Genomic DNA, 20,116 nt, shown 5'->3' on the forward strand with positions numbered 1-20,116 from the left:
CACAGCTTCCCTGCTCCCAGGCATTTGAGGGTCAGAGGCTTCATAATGTAGAGATATTTCTTTGTGTTTCATAGCCTGCAACAGTCATCGAGGCTGGTGGGGACCTCTGGGGATCCTCCAGTCCATCCTCCTGAGCAGACCACTCAGGGCCATAACCGGTCAGGTTTTGATTATCTCCCAGGATGGAGACCATACAACCTCGTGGCAACCGGTTCCAATGTTTGACCACCTTCACATTAAAAAAAGTTTTTTCTTACAGTTTCCTGAACTTTTTAGCATTCACATGCCACTGCAATGAATTCCAGATCCTGCTTATGCACTGTCTGCAGAGCTGCACAAGCCTGGTGTAAGGGGCGGGGATTACAATAAGGACAGCGTTTCTCATGTCCCCCTACATTCTGCACGGGACCACTGCTCTAACTTAATGTGAAGTGGTGATCTTACAAAGGTTTTAAGATCACAGCAAAAGTCTTAAGACCACAGCATTCATTACTTTTATTGGAATACTCTGACATATAGTTCATTTTTCTGGGTTCTGGACTTTCCCCATGTTGTTCATAAGGATTCCTCGCTTTGTCTTTGTCATGAGCAATGGAGGCATCTAGCATTCTACCCACAGGAACAAGACAATTCTGTTTATAACTAGTTTCTGATAATAAATGCCAAACTATTTCTCATCTCTCAGATTAGAAAAAGTCAGGCAAAATGCAATGATTTGCCAAAAGGTAAATAACCTTTAATGGCATCTTCCGTTCTTGGAACTATTCTCATAAATAGCTTTTTTGCTCTTATGACGCATCTGTTGCATTTATTTCTCCCCTTCCCATAAGACTCCCCATCTGCTGTATACATCTGAAATGGCATCTGATAATTCATACTAAGAAAGCCGCCTTATCTATTCCAGTCTTCAGATTCGCTTTTTTCATAAACATCAGCAGGAACAGAGAAAGATGTTAGGGAATCAGACCTAGAATTCTCTGTTCAGAAAATAACCTTGTCCATGTTAAGAAACAAACAAAAAAAAATGGGGCTTTGGAGATGAGGGAAGGTTTCATCTGACAATTCACAGCAGAATATGCATTTGAAATAAGATGAACAGAAGAGCTGACCAATCACTCATCATACAGAGGAAGAAAAGAGTTCGGTTCTTTCGCTGTGGTTATTTAATGCAAAGAGTATCTTAGAGTTATATTAAAGATGGAAGATCAAACAGGGACAAAAGCTAAGACTGTGTGGTCATCCCCAGCCCCTCATGGAGTTTGTTGCACAGTTGTGGATTGGCTCTTGGGAAAGCTCCATTTCTTCTGGGAGAAAAGTTAAATGAATAATAAAGCAGGTTTTCTATCTTGGTTAAAAGATGGATAAAAGGGTGGAAGTCAGATGTATTGAGGCTATAAAAAGATTAGAGGGACTAATGTAAATATAGTATGACATAACAAGCCCTGTACAAATCCAAGTTAGCCCTTTTGGCTTTGCTATACTGCAGATAGAACAATGAATCATTCACCAAACATTATCCAAAATAAATCATGCACCATATCTAGTGGTAAATGAATTACCCCTGCTCCTCAGAACTGCTCTTTTCATAGAGAGCCCCCCCTCTAGACAGTCAGAAGAGAACTGAGTGAATTTTCTTCCCGTAACTATGAGAACCAGGAAACAGAGCTAAAATTCCCATCTAGTAAATTCAATTTCAACAGCTAGAATTTTAATAAGGCTACCTAGTTATAAAAGATTTGCTATAAAAATTATACGTGTACTAACAATTAATTTTTAGATGTTTATAAGCTTAGAAACTGTTACACAAATGACAAATCAAAAATACTGGCCGAAGGCAAACCAGCTTCCAGTGTTCTCCTGATAATTACAATTAGGGAGCTTAATGAAATCCAGCATATCAGATTAGTTTTACAATCCCTACACCTCTGACTTGTACTACCATGACATCTTCCAACAAGTATGGAGCAAATGGATTAGATCTACAGACTAATTTTACAGTCTTCCCTTCAGACTGATTTTCTTGTACTTTCTGGCAATATTCAAGAAAATATTTTCCAATTAATTGAAAGTCATTTAGTGCTCTCACCAAATTACCCCTCAATGAGTCTGGAGCAAATACACTTTTTTTTTCCCAAGTGCCTTTGATTTCTTCTCTGCACACACAGACATGTACTTAATTAAAACTTGCCACCGAAGTGGCATTAGCTAGACACACAAGGCATACCAAGTTGCTCTTAGGCTTCATGCCAGGAAGCCAGCAGTGCTGATGCTTTCCTTCATCTACTTTAAAGTGTCAGCAAAACAGGCGATTTATGACCACATAAATATGGAGCTAACAACCTCTGACCACTGTCTGCGGCAATACAGTAGAGAGGCAGCCGGTTAGCTGGTCCTGTTCCTTGGACCTGTTCATGTTGCCAACTGCAAAATCAGAACACACTTTACTGAGTCTTCTATAACACTGCAATAAAATAAATCACCAGTATGAGTGTTTAAAAAGATGTCAAGGAGCAGCATGAGCAAATCTCATTAGCAGATACCTACTATTCACCACGTTGAAAATTTAACCCTGCGGATTTATACATACAAGCAGGACGCAGACATAGCACGTTGTGAAATGAGGTTTGTTTTTTATTGGGATATTGGGATTTTTTTGTTAAGGATTTTTGTACAGGGAGAAAAGACTTTTGCTCTCATAGAGTGTTATGCTTGTGGGCGGGGATTTAAAAAAGTATCTGAAGAAAGGGAGACATCTGAGAAATGTAATTGCCAGAAACATTTGAAAAAGTCTGTAGGACACAACAACAGCTCTCATGTGGTTCCAGTTCTGCTCTGGAAGGTTTCAGAGATGTCTCTGGCAAGCAACTCCTGAGAGAAAATGTATTTCTGACCACCAGTGTAGATATTGTTACATGTGAAAGATGGAGCAGAGTCCAGATGATGCCACTTAGCTCTGTTAGGTGCTGGTTGTCATACATGTGCCTTTCACATTTAAGTTGAAATTAAACTAGAATGGTTTTAAATCGAGATGAGGTTTCACACATGCAGACTTCACTTCCTAAAAATGAGAAAGTTATTTTTACAGCCAGAAGCTACCAGGAGCAGTTCAGCTAAGAGTGGAAACATCCCAACAACTGGAGATATCTGCAGGGTACTGAGGCCCAAGCTCAGCACAAAATCTGAGCATGAGGAAAAGTTCATCCTTGTCTGGGAAATATCTTCATGCTTTCCTGTGCAAGAAGAAATGACTGAACTGGGGCATGAGTACCTTCAACTGACTTCTTTCAGCAAGACTGACCTTCAGTTTATACCTTGGCATATTTTTCTTCCAAATGCATTTCTTGAAAAGCAAAACCAAATGACATTTTCCTCATCCTGCATACTCTTGGTAAAGAATATTGTTAGGAAATTCAGGTGAAATCCTGACTTCTAGAATGAGAGCACAAGAATTTCACTGACTTGAGAAATGCCAGGGTTTTGCCTATCAGCAGGAGCTTGAACAGGGTGTAACAGGGAACACATCCCCATACACTGAAGAGCCCTGACACATATCTTAAGGGTCTTACTCAAAAACTCTGTGCCTCCTGAACCTTCTAAAATATAAGGGAACTGGAATCACAACAAGAAAGGTGTCTGCAGTTTTTTTTCACGTGTTATCAGCTGGAGAAATAAATAAACATGCTAGCATTCCAATGCAGAGAAAAACAAACAAAAAAAACCCCAGTCACTGGGATGTTAGGTCCTCTTTGTCATTTCAAGTGCCAGCCACTTTTAAAGAAGGGACTTATGGTATTAAAGGTTATAACTGAAGTGCAAGTGTAATACCATAATTAAAGAATCTGCAAGCCATAACCAGACACTCTTACAAAAACTCCAAGATATAGAAAAGAAATGCAACAGGAGAATTAAATAATTCTGAGTATTAGAGCTACAGCATGAAGTTGGTGCAGAAGCGGAGATGACGTTCTCTAACAAAAAGATACATGCCAAGCTGGCTGGTTAGCTCGGGCAAATGCCTTCGGAAGGCTCTACACAAGGTGGAGCAGAGCCTTATTGTAAAATAGACTTCTGTAAAAATATAACTGAGAAAATTTTAATCCCTTAAGATAAATTTAAGCAGACTTAAATTTATTTTATACTTTCATTTGTAAAAGCATAGATTATATCCAAACATTAATTCACATTTTAAAATTAAGAATGTAGTTGCTTGAAAAGCTGTTCATCATAGCTTAAATTTTTTTTATTTTATTTGTATGTATAGGAAGCCAAATTTTTATTAGATGGACTGGTAAACTAAAATATGTATTTTTTTGTATTTTGTTATATATGCAACCATTTTATTGGAGCTTAGCCTCCAGAATATGAACACTGTTTGGACTTTTTACATTGTACTGAGTCTGGCTGGGATGGAGTTAATTTTCTTCATAGCAGCCCGTATGGTGCTGGGGTTTGGATTTGTGATTACAACACAAATCCCCTGTCTTGTCCCTGCCCCTCCAAGTAGGCTGGGGGGTGGGCAAGAAGCTGGGAGGACACATGGCTGGGACAGCTGGCCAGAAGTGACCGAAGGGATATTCCACACCCATCCCATGTTGTGCTCAGCAGTAAGAGCTGAAGGAAAGGAGGAGGAAGGAGGCACATTTGCCTTCTAAAGTAACCGTTACAGGTGTTGCGGTCCTGCTTTCCAGAAAGTGGTTAAACATCTGCCCACCACTGGGAAGCAGTGAATGAATTCCTTATTTTGTGCACTTTTGCTTCACCTGTCTTTATTTTGATCCATGAATCCTCTTAGCTTCCTTCTCTTTTCTCCCCATCCCACAGGACAGTGGAGGGAGTAAGCGACTGTGCAGGTGTGTGTTTGTTGGCTGAGGTGAACCCACCACACAATCTGTAAATTCTTCGGGATGTTTTTTTGAAGATTCATGGCAAATCGAATTTTTGTTATCTTACTACTTCATTAGCTAAACCTTGCTACTTTGGGGTTTAGTTTCATTATTACCAGAGGAAGTAAAAAAGATCAAAACCCTCTTCCCTTGAGTAGAAGGAGTAATATTCAGAGAAGTGAGACTCAAGGAAGCTAACAGAGGATAAGGTTTCAAGAAGTGAATGTTTCAGGCAGCTACCACGTTGCAGAGGCCCAAGTGCAGAGTCATGGATGGACTCGGTCACAAGGAGATTATTAAGAATTTCGGTGAATTGAGTCCAAGTGGGTGAACTGAGTGCAAGAGCAGAAGATGCACAGCAGATGCTCAGACAAGGTAGAGACAAAAAAAAGGAAAGCAGTGTGTGGCAAATACCAAATCCAATGAAAAGAGGAAAAACTAAGCAGATGTAACACTTGACAGAGGAAACACCTGACAAAGATAAATTGACAATCTACAGGGAAACTGAAGTTCTGCTGTATGGTTAAGTTCTGGAGCTACAAATACATAAAGCTGTCAAGAAATAGAGAGAGTCTGGCCCCTTACCTCCTGGATCAATTGGCACTGGAGTAGTGTGAACATTTAAGGTGAAAAAGAAAAATCTTCCTTGCTGCTGTCTGACGTGAGCAAGCAATCATTCATAACTGGATCAACATGCCCAGGCCTACTTCCTCTTCTCGCTTACCCACACCTAGAACAAACACAGCTGAGAGAAGCTGTGGGTTCTCAGAAGAGAGCCACACTCCATGTTGGAAAGATGAATTCTGCAACAGAGAGACCATGTATGCACTGAACATCTAAAGAGTTACGTGATCTATTAACAAATCTGAGCTCTCATTAAGCATGGCACAGGCTGGAAAAAATGGCCAGGTGTATAAAAGGGAAAAAAACACCCTTGCAAATCAAGATAGGATGTTACACATTCTGTTGCCCTATATACATCTGTATACTAGACTGTGTCTGTTCTGGTTGAATTAGAAACCAAGTCCCACAGCTGCCTTATCAGTTTGCATTATTCAGCCTCCAGGCCCCAAAGCAATAAAACAGTGCAAGACACAGGAAGGTCATATGTAGGAAATGGTAGTAAACTTAAAAAGAGTCCATGTCAATAAATACTATTTTGGAGTTCACTACCATAACAAAGTTCAGCAGTAAGTAAGTTAATTCCATAACAGAGCAGAAGAGACAAAGCATGTTATAGCTTCATTCAAGTAGCGTCACTTCCAATTAAAAAGCAAAAGAAAGGGAATAGAGACCACCATTTGAATTTAGGTCAAACCAGATAATTATTTTTGTACACTTACAAATTCCAAAGAAAAGAACTTTGACACCCGCTCTTAGGGTTCAGTAATGGACTGAGTTCCATGGTCATCCACTGGCCATGCTTCAGAACCTGGCAGAGGTATCAGAACAAACACAGGAACGGTCCAGGACTAATGCCAACAAATAACCTGGCATTTAGAAGCCGTGTGTAAACATAGCCTTTCTGCAGCTAAGGAGAAAGAAGAAACTAGGTGTATATTAACTTTAAAACATTACAGCCTGTTCATATCAGGAGCTTATAAATGAACACTATTTCCTTAACTTTCTAATCAAAACCAGATATAAGATTAGGAAGTCAGTAACTGTCAGTGACTAAAAAGCTGATGTGTCTTTCCAAATCTCTTCATCCGCCTTCTATACCAGTCACGTTATTTGCCCAGCTCAGCCATCATCTAAGATTACAAACATGCCAATATAAGCAGACACTGGAAGAAAGTAGACATTTTTCTACTTATCACAAGACTCAAATTGCTGCTGACAGACCTAGCCTATGAAAATTCACTATACCTTTCCAGGATGGCTGATGGGAATATGATTTGGAAAGAAAACTATTTGCCTTCAGAAACAACTGCTGCGTTACGAAACTCTCGGAGCACTGGCCAAGGCTGTCAGCACTGCTGCTCACCCAGCCTGGCCATCCATCACAAAGCACCAAACCAGCCGTCAGCACACCACAGAAGCTACCAGCTGCACTGGCCACCAGCGCCTCAGGCTAGAGTCACACCCTATAAATAAAATGCTCTTCACGAAGACGACCACAATAAAAATAAACCCTGAGTTCACGTCAGGGCGATCAGGGTGCCTGGAGGTCAGAGTCCTTTCCTCTTTTTCTTCAGCTCTAGCTGCTCTCTTAGCTCTGTGGACCTTCTTGAGGTTCAAACCAATGGAGGGGGAAGGAGATACCACACAGTTATGGCAGCAGAGAACTCAGACAGACGTGGATGCGGCAGCTAAATTCTAATTAGCCAGAGATACCAGTGGTGGTCTGTGCACTTCACAGGGCAAGGTGGTATCCTCCACAAGCCCAATTCAAACATATGCCACGTGCAAGGCTCCTCAAAAAAGGGATAAATGGATGCAGCTTCAGAAATGGAGCTGTATTGCGTATAAGGTTAAGCAAACGTCCTCATACTTCTCACCTCCTGCTTCTCACAATTGCTTCCTTCAGTCTGCTAAACTCACTTAGGGTCCAATGGCTGGACCCAAATCTAGCTGACCTAAGCTACAGAAGGAAAAGGGAACTGAGCATGCCATCCAGGAGAAATACTCTCCAGCTGCGTGGACGCAGTTTAAATGAGTTATACAACACAAGGTTTCCAAACTGAAGAATGTATATAACCACAGGTTAGAGCACCCCTGAACATCATGATCCCAGTGGCAGGCAGACAGTCAGACTGAGTTTACTGCAGATCCTGAGGATGTGCTAATTTGGGGCTGGTCTTTGCAGAGCAACTTCCATACATAAAGTTGGTTCCCACAAAATAAAAATCCCTTCTCTAAAGCCATTTATATACTTCTCCCTTCCACAGGAGGACAATGGTATTGGCAATTGCTTTTGCAAGACTGAAGTAGGTACGCAACATGAATAATACCACACCTCACTAACTTATTGGTATGCATACTGACCTCTGCTATTTCCTTGCTGGTGTCTACTGTAGATGTAATTAATTGGAGAAAAATTAACACGATAGAAAAAAAGAAAAAAGCAGAATACAAGACAACACAGAGATACCACAATAGTTCAGTATTTAAAGGCATGGGATCAGCTCTCAAATTAAGTTGAAATCAAGAGGACTTCACCTCTGTTAGCGATGTCAGTTCACATTAACAACACAGCTGAGAAATATCTTCCTCACATACAAATTTTGCCAAAGCTGTTCTGATAGGACAGTCACTTTTGCCGACTTCATAATTCAGTCCGTTCAACAGGGATTATCCACCAAAAGTAAACTTTGTATGCAAAATTAAGAGAAGGGTATAAATAAAAAAAGGAGCTGAGATACTATATACCTGATAACTTCCAAAGATCTGGTGAAAGGAGATAATTCAGTTTTTGAGTAGAGTTTTGTAGTTTTGTTGAATGTTTTGTGGAGATTATAATTAGCAATTTATTATTAGAACTAATTAAAAACTAATTTTACAAGAAAATAAACCTGAAATCATTCTTTCCTATAGAAAAACACCTTTGTTCATCACGATATTTCCAAGTAAATACAGTATTTCTGTTTAGGAAGAGAATTAACATATCAAACCAAGATTTTCAAAAACTCTCAATAGTTTTAGGCAGTCTATTTGTAGGTTTTTATAACCTTTGAAAATGATCAATAAAAAGTCAAGATTTTCTTGTTCACAATTAGCAGTCATCATGAAAATTAAAATCAAAATCCACTGCAATTGGGAGAACAAAATACCTGACAAGTACTCAAGCACTGCCTAACGAAAATATGGTACCAATCTCAAGAATACTTGATGTAATTTCCCAGTTTACACATAGGAGGCTACTATTATGGAAGTCCACTCTTTCCCTCCCGGAAGCAGGAAATCTTTTATTTATTTTAAGTGGTTCAAAACAGTCTGTGTAAAGTGAGAAATAGCAGAATACAGTACTGTGGAGAGGCAAAGAATTTCTGTTCCCCAGATGCGCCTTTTTTCATAAAACCTCTTGTTTGCAGACATGAAAGAGAATTTCCTATTGTCTGTAATATTCCTTATGAGGAATTTTCATTTGCATAGTAATCAAGATTCAATCTGGGAGGAAAAAAGATAAAGAATGAAATTTCAAGGCTACCAATCAAACACAATTCTTCATTTTGCCCTTGCTTTATAATGCTAAGAAAAGATAAAGAGACTATCCTGAGAGTAAAAAAAAAAGTTTAGATCAGCCCAGAAGGAGTTCATATGGGGTAATACTGAATAGTGGCAAAAATAACTAACCCACCTGAATATAATGTAATATCATAATTTATTTCACTTAGCAGAATGTCTTTGGTTAACTTGAGTGTTAATATGCTGCAGAGGCAATCAATTAAAAGCAGAAATCCTCAAATGGGAAGTCTGCAACTCCATTACTGCACCCTCAGCAACAGTTATCTTAAACTCATCATACTGACAAAACACAGATTCTGTACTTACTTAAAAATAAGACCAACGTTTCCTTTTCCTGTACTGTATTTGCATCTCATATACAAGGTAAGAGAGTCTGGAGGCAGATGCCAATACCTCTTCAGACACACACACAAAAGACGCTGTTGAATTTGTTGGTGTATGAGGCAGCAGCGCCCACACTCGCAGGAGGACAAGGGACCGGGCAGCCCCCCGTAGCACCCTGACTCAGACGAGGCTGCAGCTCACACCGAAGCCTTGCACAACTGGTGCGGGAGCTGATCCCTCAGAAAACCAAGCTGCGTTTTCTTATTATCTGCCACCTCTGATTCCTGCAGGTGTGCAAGATGCTGCTTCATATGTGCTAGTTGTTAAGGATAAGCTAGCCTCCCCTCTTCCCAACAATTCAGAAGAGGTGAGCTACTTCTCCAGGTACCAGATTGAAGGTGCTCTGCCACTGCACGGGGCAAAAGTTTCACCAGGCTGCCATGTAACTGGGGCACAAGTGCTGAAGTCCTTGACTAGCTTCTACTAAACACCTAAAAGCCTAGCAACAAGCAAAAAAAAAAAAAAAATCAGGGAGTTCACACAGGGGAGGAATGGTCTATAGTATCTTTGTTCCATGTGAAGAGCCACAGGTGCAGAAGCTGGTACCTGGCAAGGTGCCTCAGGTGCCACAACGGCTTGTGCAGCTGCAGGAACGGTGGTGGAAGCAAGGCCATGCCATCTGCTGACGGACACAGGAGCAGAACTGCACCACCTGATGCTTAAGAGGAGCACTTAAAGAGTGCAGGAAGTAGAGGGCATGGATTCAAAAATGTTGATTTTTGAGACATTTGGGGCATGATATTGAATTATGCAGAATAAGAAATGGAGGTTACCTCATATTCAGTATGGACTCCCTAAAATGGCAGAAAAGAACCTTATCTTGCATGGGTGTTTTGTTGTCCTGGCATTATTTTCCATATCCAGAAAGCAGGAGGGATGCCCTCCAGCACTAGTACAGTGTCCTCTCTGGCAGTCATGCTGTGACCCATACTGCCTTGGGGATACTATTTGCCTTTGTGCTACATGGCCTATATGCATTTTGTATAACAATACATTTAGAAAATGTAAAATTTTCAGCTTAGAGTCACAACAGCCATACTATTTTTTGGAGAGGAAAAGCATAAGGACAAAGGTGAAAACTGACCTCTTAGTGCCAAACATGATGGTGCGAGCTTGTTTCACATTTAGGAATGCACTGCTCTGCGCAGGCTGTTTCTCTTGACCTGGATGAGAAGACAGGGAGAGATTTTTAGATCAAGTAACTCAGGACATTGAGTTTAATATCCTGAACAATAAATACATTAGTAAACATCTTCCAGTGCAACTTCAGAGGATACCTGGCAATTGTATAGAAATACAAAGGTTAGCAATATAATGCAAATAAAAAACCCCCAAACATAAAAAAAACCTAAGACCAAATCCTATTCGTAGGGCTTAACCCTGCAGTTGTTAGAGCAGTTATTCAACAACAGAGTTAGGTATAATGCTATGTGGTAGTGCAAGATCTAAAAGCCCTTGCATCTAAAAAGGCAATTCATATTCCTGAGTGAAATTCAGGTACCTCAGAGCAACTAAACAAGATCTTCCTGAATTGCCAGTCTGAACACAGCTATGTAAGTTTACATCTTAATTGCATTTTGGTGCTCAATTTGTTGAATGAGTACCTCAGTAAATTAATAATTTTTCTAGAAAGAAAGCATTAATATAAATAAGAAATGTCCTGGAGTGGGCCTACTAAGTATGGACCTCAGGAAATGTTATTATTTGAACAAAAAGAAATTCCAACCTTTATACAAAAAAAAAAAAAAAAAAATAAAAAATAAAAATATGAAAAAATATGAAAATATTCTATAATAATAGCATAATTATTATGTTATGTAATTATTACTATGTTCCCAGGAGGAACTGTCTAGTCCAATCCTCAGCTCAGAGGGTAACCAGATCAGATTGCTCAGGGATATGGCCAGCTGAGTCTTGAACACCTCCACAACCTCTCTGGTACTGGTTCAGTACTTGACCACCATCCTGGTAAAAACATTTTTCCTAATACCTAATGAAAACTTCCCATGTTACAACTTGTCTCCACTGCCTCTTACCATATCACTGCATACCTTCAAGAAAAGTCTAGCTCCATCTCCTCTATATCCTCCACTCAGGTACTCATTGACACCACAGAGGTCTCCTCTTGGCCATCTCTTCTTAAGGCTGAGTCGACCCAGCTCTCTCGGCCTCGTGTTGTACGCCATTTGCTACAGCCCCCTGACCACCTCGTTTGGTCTGCATAAGTCAACATCCTTCTTGTTCTGGGAAGCCCCAAACTGGACGTGGTTCTCCACAGTCAGTCTCATTAATGCCAAATAGAGGGGAAGGATCTTCCCCTGGCCTGTGGCTACATTCTTGCCCATGCAGCCAAGGGATGCAAGTGACTTTCTTTGCTGTAAGGGCACACTGCTGGCTCATGCTCAAATTGCTGTTCTCTAGGCCTGTCACATCTCTTTCTGCAGTACTGCTTGCCTACTTTACACAGGGCTATTCCACCCCATGGGCAAGACCTTGCATTTGCTTTTGCTGAACTTCGTGAGGTTCCTGTCAGCCCATTTCTCCAGCCTGCCCAGGTCCCCCTGAATAGCAGCACTGACCTCCAGCACATTGACTGCAGCCTGCAATTTGATGTCATCCACAAACTTGCTGAGACAGCGTTCCATCCCATCACTGATGTCCTCTGTGAAGATACTAAACAGTTCTGGTCCCAGTATTGAACCCAGAGGGACCTCACTAGCTGGATGTGACATTTGATGTTTTTCAGACATCAAGAACATCCCCTAGTTGCCATGACTTTTCAAAGATAAGAGAGCAGCCTCACAACATCAGACAGCTCCTTCAACACCCCTGAGCGCATCCCATCTGGTCCCGTGGGCTAGCGTACATCCAAGTGGGCTGCGATTCCTAACGTTGTCTTCCTCTGCCGCAGATACTGCTTCACTCTGCTACGAGGTTCAGGCACCTGGGAGGCCTGCAGACAAGTCTCTCCAGCAAAATCCAAGGCAAAAAAGGCATTGAGCACTTCAGCCTTCATTGCACACAGCCACCCTGATCAATGGGCCGATGCTCCCCTTGCTTTCCCTTTTGCCTGCAATGTTCTTACAGAAACCTTTCTTGTTGCTCTACACCACCTTGGCTAGTTTTCATTCCAGCTGAGCTTTGCGTTTCCTGACTTTGAGTTTCCTACATGTTCCTACATATCCCACATTTGCCCCCAAGCAGCCCATCCCTGATTCCACCAGATTTCCTCCACCAGGTCCCTTCCCACGAGCCTGCAACAGCTCAGGACATGGGTCCATCTCCCTTGTGAATGCCATCGCACACATTCCCTGCCCTCACAGCATATAATTTTGACACTACAGAAAACTTTCTGCCCTACTCCCAAATGTTTAATTCAAAGCAAAAAGACATAGTTTACAAAATAAAAAAATCTATCCAAGTTTAGTTGATTTTTAAATGTAAATTTGCAATCTAAATACAAATGTTTTGTTCATCAGGAAGAAGCTGTGATTACATGATCTTGACTGCCAGGACGATTTTTATCTACAAACTCCCTCCTAAATTTGTAAGATGCTCAAGGGGACTTCACATCTCCATGTCACACCAGATAAAATGATATCAGGTAAAATGTCTTGTTACCTCCAGGCGAGGAAGTGGTATTTTCACAGCACCATATTTCATTATGGGTTTGGGCAGTGACATTTTTGTCTCAATTTAACAGTTGCTCTTAAAGCATTTTCTTTTTTGTTTTGTGTAGAGGGGTTTTTTTTGTTTTTAATTGGTGTGGCTCCTTCACTTGTACAGCTGCAAAGAAGAGTTGAAGGGAACCTCCCTCTTCCTTTCCATGCCTTCTTGTTCCAGTATCACAGCCTTGCAGCTGGGCAAGCACCACAAATATCATCAGCCTGAAGTACATTTTCCTTCCTATGCAATTATTCCCCCTGCCACTCACTAACATCAGTCTCTTCACATTGAGAGCACAACAAATGCACACTTCAAGTTAGCTGTCTTGATTGGGAATTTCTAAAGGCTCTAAGTAAGCCAAGTGTCCACTCCAATTGAAAATCAATGGATCTGGGGCATGCACGTTCCCTGCATGTCTTGGGAAATCACGCTCCTGATCCCTATTTAGGATTGTCAGGCTAACTGGGAGCCTAAGCTATGCCTACATTGTCAGATATGCAGCTCAGAGATGGAACATGGATGAGATTAAGGAGTGCAGCTCAGCTTCTGCCCCAGTGCACACATTAAGTATCTATCTCAAGCCATTTAGATAGCCGATTATACAATGTGGAGCCTAAATCTGCAAATGCACTATAAAGATCTGTCTCAGGGGTTCCTTTTCTCTTAGAAGTAGCAAGGTTCAAGCTCCTTATTTTAATTGTCAGAAGTATTTTCGTGGAAGTCCAGGTCTCATATTTGAAAATGACATGATCACTTATGATCCCAGGAGCACCAGTAGAACTTGGACACTGAAAATTTTAACCCCGGTTTATTCAATCATTTGATAAGCATCAATCTAAAGACCATAACTCACAAGCATTTATTGTATTTTAAGCATCTGACATTAGTAGGTAAGACTGTCTTTATGTTTGTAAGAATTTTAACTGCAGGGCTATGATGCTTTCTGGCTCTTCTTGGATATAAGAAGAAATTCTTTCCTGTGAGGGTGGTGAGGCACTGGAACAGGTTGCCCAGAGAAGCTGTGGATGCCCCCTCCCTGGAAGTGTTCTAGGCCAGGTTGGATGGGGCTTTGGGCAACCTGGTCTGGTGGAGGGTGTCCCTGCCCGTGGCAGGGGGGTTGGAACTAGATGATCTTTGAGGTCCCTTCCAACCCAAACTATTCTATGAATCTATGATTCTATAAATAATAATGTTAGTGATGACATAAGGTACTGCAGTTTCTCAGAAAACAGAACAAGCTATTTGAGGGAAACCAACAGGCATACAATTGCTGAGGAGCTGAAGCATCCTCCCTTGAAAGTGACTGGTGCAAAAGTCAGAAGAGCAAGGTGTTGGATATATTGCTACCTGTGTCAGCAGAAACTTTGCTGGCAGCATCACTTTCCTTTTCCTTGAGGCACAACTATCTCCCTTTTTTGGAGGGAAAAAAAAAGACTGATACAGTCACCAAATACATTAAACAAAATGTTAATTTGGACTTTGGATGTTTTTTCCCTTGCACAGAAACTTTTTGCACAGAAATGCACCATAGCATTTCACCAGCTTAGCAAGGGTAGCTGTGTGTCAGCTACTGCCTTTCAGCTGAACCTCACCGCCTCTGGTGGAAGATACTGTCCCCAGGGCAAAGTGGCAGAACAGCCTGGGAGAATAGATGAGAAATATCATTTATCTGCTTGGAGATAAATTGTGAAGACTACAACTTGCACACTTCTTAGTAGCAATAGTGATTTCTAAAATGATGTCTTAAAGATGCCATTTTATGCAATAAAACTGGCACAAAAACTAAGGAAACCTTTTCATATACACCTGATACATTTAAGCATAATTTACTGAGATTGACACTCGCTGCTCAAACCCATGAAAATCTGAGTACAAGTATCAAGAATAAAAATATTTTCTGTTAAGAAACGATTGTATTATAGTGATAAATATGGTGTAAAAAGTTCATACAGAATTACAAAAGATTATCTTTATCAATGACCTGGAGGAGGCAACGGACTGCACCGTCATCATCTTTGCAGACGGCACGAAGTTAGGGGAGACCGGTTGATATGCTTAAGGGCAGGACTGTCATCTCGGGAGACTTGCACAGGCTGGAGGGATGAGCTGACAGGGACTTTACGAAATTCAGCAAGGACAAAAAATGTAAAGTTCTGTATGTAGGAATGAAGAAACTCTTGCAGTGGCATAGGATGGGGGCAGCAACCTGAGCATGAGCCAGCAGTGTGCCCTGGCAGCAGAGATGGACAACAGCATCCCAGCCTTTATTAGCAGGAGCGTGGCCAGCAGATAGAGGGAAGGATCCTCCCCCCTTATTCAGAAATCATCAGACCATTCCTGAAATATGGCATCCAGTTCTGCACCCTCCCCTCCATGCAAGAAGGACACTGATGAACTGGACCAAGTTCAGCATAGGGCTCCCAGTCACCTGCCCTGTGAAGAGAGGCTGGGGGTGCTAGGATGCTCCAGCCTGGAGAAGGGGTGGCTTCAGGGGACATAATGGCTCCTTCCAGTACCAACAGGGAGGTTACTGAGAAGATGGAGGCAGGTTCTTGGCAGTGATGCACGGTGGTGCTTTTTAACATGAGCACAGTTGAGCAGCGGGCCATGCTGCCCAGCAGCCTCCCTCCTTCGAGCTTTTCAAAAACCATCTGAATAAAGCCTTGAGCAACCTGGACGGCTCTCACAGCTGACCTTGCTTTGAGCAGGAGGATGGACTAGATCCCTTCTGAGGTCCCCTCCAACTTGAGTTATCCTGTGATCCTATGAGTCTATGTATAAAGAAGGAAAAAACCAGAAGGGGATGTGAAATGATGGTTGAAGTTGGGATAATAAAAATATAATGCTGGTACAAGAATGATGACAGGATGACTACAGATGATTTTTTGTTTTAAGGAAATAGCAAGAAGAGAACACTTTAAAATTTCTGTTCTGAAAGGTTAGAAAAATAAATTATATGAAATACTTCTCAGAAGAAGCAGATTCAGTATATCTATATACAAGATTAAAAGCAGCAAACAGGAATGAAATATATCAAATTATAAACCTGACTTAATTGAGTTGAAAAACTTTGAAAGCTAGGAAGGCATGAGAAATGAAACACTCCTATGCACAGTGAGCCTTGAAAAGTAAGAGCAGAACAAAATATCTTCCATAGGCAATGGGAAATACTGAGTCACAAAACAGCAACCAAATCCAAAGATTTTGAGAACTGTTACCTTTGAAATAAAAAGAACTATACATGGAATTTTACCAGTTCAAAATAAATAACCAGTTCAAAAAAATGGAAAGGGAGTGACTCTACTACCCACAGCACTGGGGACACCTGGAATATAAAAGGAGTTTACTAGCAGCATCGCTATTTTACAAAATTTTTTTGCAGAAGCAAACAACTAAAGAAGAAAAACATTAAAAATAGAAATAAGAAAAAGAGCTCTAGTTCAGTATTGAGGCAAGTAAAAATGGACATGGATTTACACAGAACAGGTCATGCTTACTTAAGTTACAGTATGATGAAGTGACAATGAGAGCTAATGGGGATGAAACAAATTCTGCCCTTCAGGAAAGCTTTGATATTGCCACATTAAAGACAATATGTGATGGCTTTTGATATAAGTACTATGGTTGAAGTAAAATGGAAAGGAAAATTCTAAGCAAGACTTGGTAGTCAGTTAATTCAGGCTATCTCTGGAAAAAGACTGCTGAGAAACAAATCAACAGACAGGCAAAGCACGAAGTTAACTAGAAATATTGCTAATTCTATCCTTGCTGCAAAGCAATCACTCAGTGGAAAAAAAATTTCTCCATTTACCAAAACCAGTTACTGCTGTACTTCACTAATCATAATCACTTAAAAAAAAAATATTACTAATACTGTAAAAGAATCTAAGGCTCTAAAAACATTATTCAAACTTCACAAACATGTCACGAAAAGCCCAGACGATATTTAACAAATATTTATTAATTTTTAACAAACTTCTTAAATTTATTATTTTTAACAAATATCTTTATACTCGCACCCTAAAGGCAGGGCGTCGGTGTTGAAGGGCCCCTCCAAAAGATTGCAATACTACCCGAACACTTTCCCGTACTCAGCTAAATCACCCCCTAAACCACATTACATTTATTTTGCTAAACTGCGCTTTCATACATTTGAGGCCTTTCTCGTAATTCAACCCAATGTCATCAGAGATTAAAACCATGTTATCTTGGTAATCAGTGTGTCTCGATACAGCATTAAACCTAAATGCCACACCTGATTTGCTGGCGTTTGGGAAAAAACATTCTGATCAACTCACGAACACCCTTAGAGATACCAAAAGATGAAAGAAACCACAGAAGAAAAGGATAAGATCACCTGTGTCTGCCCTCTTCCATACCTGAGGAACTGTATAGACTATTTTAATATAAAAGTCTGCACTGCTCAGAGCAAAAGGAGCTGGGTGATATGCAGATACATCCGAAGCATGTAAAGCAAGAAAATGTCACCTGAATTTTCAAGTACTTTATACAGCAGCGTAAAAAAAAACTATGGCACAAAGCAATGTGAGAAACGGTTTTACAGCAAGTAGCCCTCTGCAGTATATAGAATACTTAGGTAGGATCACAACATCTTCCCAAAAGCTATGCTTCATAAAGCACAGGCTGTGTCTAGTCAAAGACAGAGGGATCACACAGGGTTAACCTGTATGAACGTAATGGCCCGTGGATAAAAACAGTGAGATCGATTACTTCTGGCCTTAAGCTCTGTGAAACCCTGCCTCGGTTCACATATTTCAGCCTTTTTAGTACATTGCACAACCAACCATTTCAAAATGAAAATAAATAATTTCCTCAAACCTTTAGGAAACATGCAACACATTTATTCTCTATATAGTCTAGCTTGATTTTTTTCTGTTTTATTACCTTAACACTTGAAGGAAGTATACCTTAAAATTCAAATAAAGGTTGAGTTTGGCAGCTCCTGGAGCTAACTCGTTAGCGGCTTCTCTTCTTAAGCAACTAAATGATAAATAAAAATAAATAAGCCAATAAAATGAAGTCCTATTCAAATAGAGAAAAATGAAATGTAGTTACTAAAGATTGATTTATCTGAAATGTAAATTAAATCATTAACAGCAATTCTTATGCAGTGAAATAAACTGGACTGCCATCTGTTGTTGATCAAAGGTCAGTTCAGTATCAAGAGTTTAATAAATAATTAATTTTGCTCACTGTAAATCATATGGGCAGCCAACGTTTTGGCCATTCAGAAGTATTAATTCTGTATTTTTTCATTAATATGCTTTTTTCTGATATCTGAAGGGAAAGTATTTTAGAAATATAGAAATTAACTTCATATATTTGCCTATGGTGATTATTTCATCTTGCACCGGTCTTTCACAGCAACCACACAGTTGCCAAAGATCTAATACTATTGTCTGTTATGATTACATTTGTAATCCTGTTAATTTAATCTTCTTACACTTCCAGTTTTTTCTTTACAAATTAATTAAATTATGACTGCTGTATGGTTTGCATTTGAATCATAGAGTTTCCATGACAGATGTTTTCTTCTTCCAAAATGAAGTTAAGCATTTCTGGTTTTAAGATGACAACAACAAAAAACAATTACCAGTTCGCCGCCTCAGCCCAGTGAGAGCTCAGGTGACCTCATCTGATAATTTTTTTTTATCCTTTGTTTTTAAACCCCCATCTTTCATTGTTTAAAATAATATGATCCCCAAAGCCTCACAATATCTTTCACTTCCATTTGCTTTCGTTTCTCATCCTTTCCTACACTGTACAATACCATAGATGCCTCTGTCTCGTGTCACAGCCAAGCGTAGCTTCTGCCACAAAATCCACGTAGTCCCTACAATGCGGCAGTATAGGTGTGCTCTTGCTCATTCCGTCTTAGATCATCCACCTTTGCCTGTAGGTAATTCAAGGCAATTCCTAGATACTGTAGTAGGAAAGAAACAAATTTTTAGCCTGCTATCTGTGAGCATGCTAAAGAAATATATCAATTTTTAAATAAGATGGATAAAAACAACCAACCATTTGTCCTGGATGTTTTGCCCTCCTTCACCTTCACATACAGTACTTCCTTTCCTACAATTTCAGGATAAAGGGACATTCCTCTACATCCTTTAGATCATCACAAAACCTAAGTTCCTTGGAAATCTGAGGCAGGGGAAAACAAAAAAAAAAAAAGACTGCTCCTCTTTCTCTAGGTACAATTGCTGGACTATCAATTATTTCTTATTAATTAAGCAGTGGATATGCCTATGAACAGAAAAGAGCACACACAGAGAAGAGACTCACAGGGAGTAACCAGAACAGATGAGGATTTCATTATTTTTCTTTATTTAGAAAGAGTTATAAAGCCTACTGAAGTTTAGGGAAAAAAACCAACAACAACAACACAATCAAACAAAAAAACAGAATTAGAAACAACTGCAAATAATAATAGGCTAATAGGCTAAAGAAACCCTTTCCAAAAGCTCACCTGAAGTCAATGAACATTAATGATAAAACTAAATCTGCCAAGATGTAGATGGTAGATGCAATGGTTCATTTACAGCTGCTATGAGATGTGAAGTTGGTGCTATTTATCCACCCCCTCTTCTCTTCGGGAAAATCAAGAACATCCCAAGTAGGCACAAAAGATCATGAACTTAATGTTCCTCAAAGCTGAAGAAACCACCATGACTTGAGGCAGGCAGGCTGCTGCTTTCAGACATAGCTGGATGACAAATTTCCTCCAGGAACAAGTGAATTCCAAGTGAGGTCTTACTCTCTTCAGGCCCATCCTGGTTTTTAGCTCCTATCCCTCAATTTGCTGTCCTTTTAGTTGTACATATATAACTAAAACCAGACAGCTGCAATGAATCCGATTAATACCCTCCCTCAAAAAAAAAACCCAAAATCTTTAAAAACCAAGATTTAGTTTAGAAAAAAATTTAGTAACTCAGAGCATTTCCATGATGTAGTTTACAGCGCAGTTTGCATTG

At 40.2% G+C, this 20,116-nt stretch overlaps 1 protein-coding gene across 4 annotated transcripts in view; it reads right to left on the reverse strand.

Moving 5' to 3' along the window:
- The window catches only part of OXR1 (oxidation resistance 1), a 299,537-nt gene that overhangs the window by 238,709 nt on the left and 40,712 nt on the right, over nucleotides 1–20,116 (reverse strand). For all 4 annotated transcript variants that reach the window (XM_075743500.1, XM_075743497.1, XM_075743499.1 and 1 more), the window contains exon 2: nucleotides 10,540–10,618. Coding sequence is in view for 2 of the 4 variants with exons in the window: in XM_075743499.1 (XP_075599614.1) it covers nucleotides 10,540–10,556 (17 nt within the window). In the remaining 2 variants the exon portion in view is untranslated. The remainder of the gene's footprint in view (nucleotides 1–10,539; nucleotides 10,619–20,116) is intronic.

Source organism: Balearica regulorum, chromosome 2, assembly GCF_011004875.1.
Source record: "Balearica regulorum gibbericeps isolate bBalReg1 chromosome 2, bBalReg1.pri, whole genome shotgun sequence".
Classification (NCBI taxonomy): Eukaryota; Metazoa; Chordata; class Aves; order Gruiformes; family Gruidae; genus Balearica; species Balearica regulorum.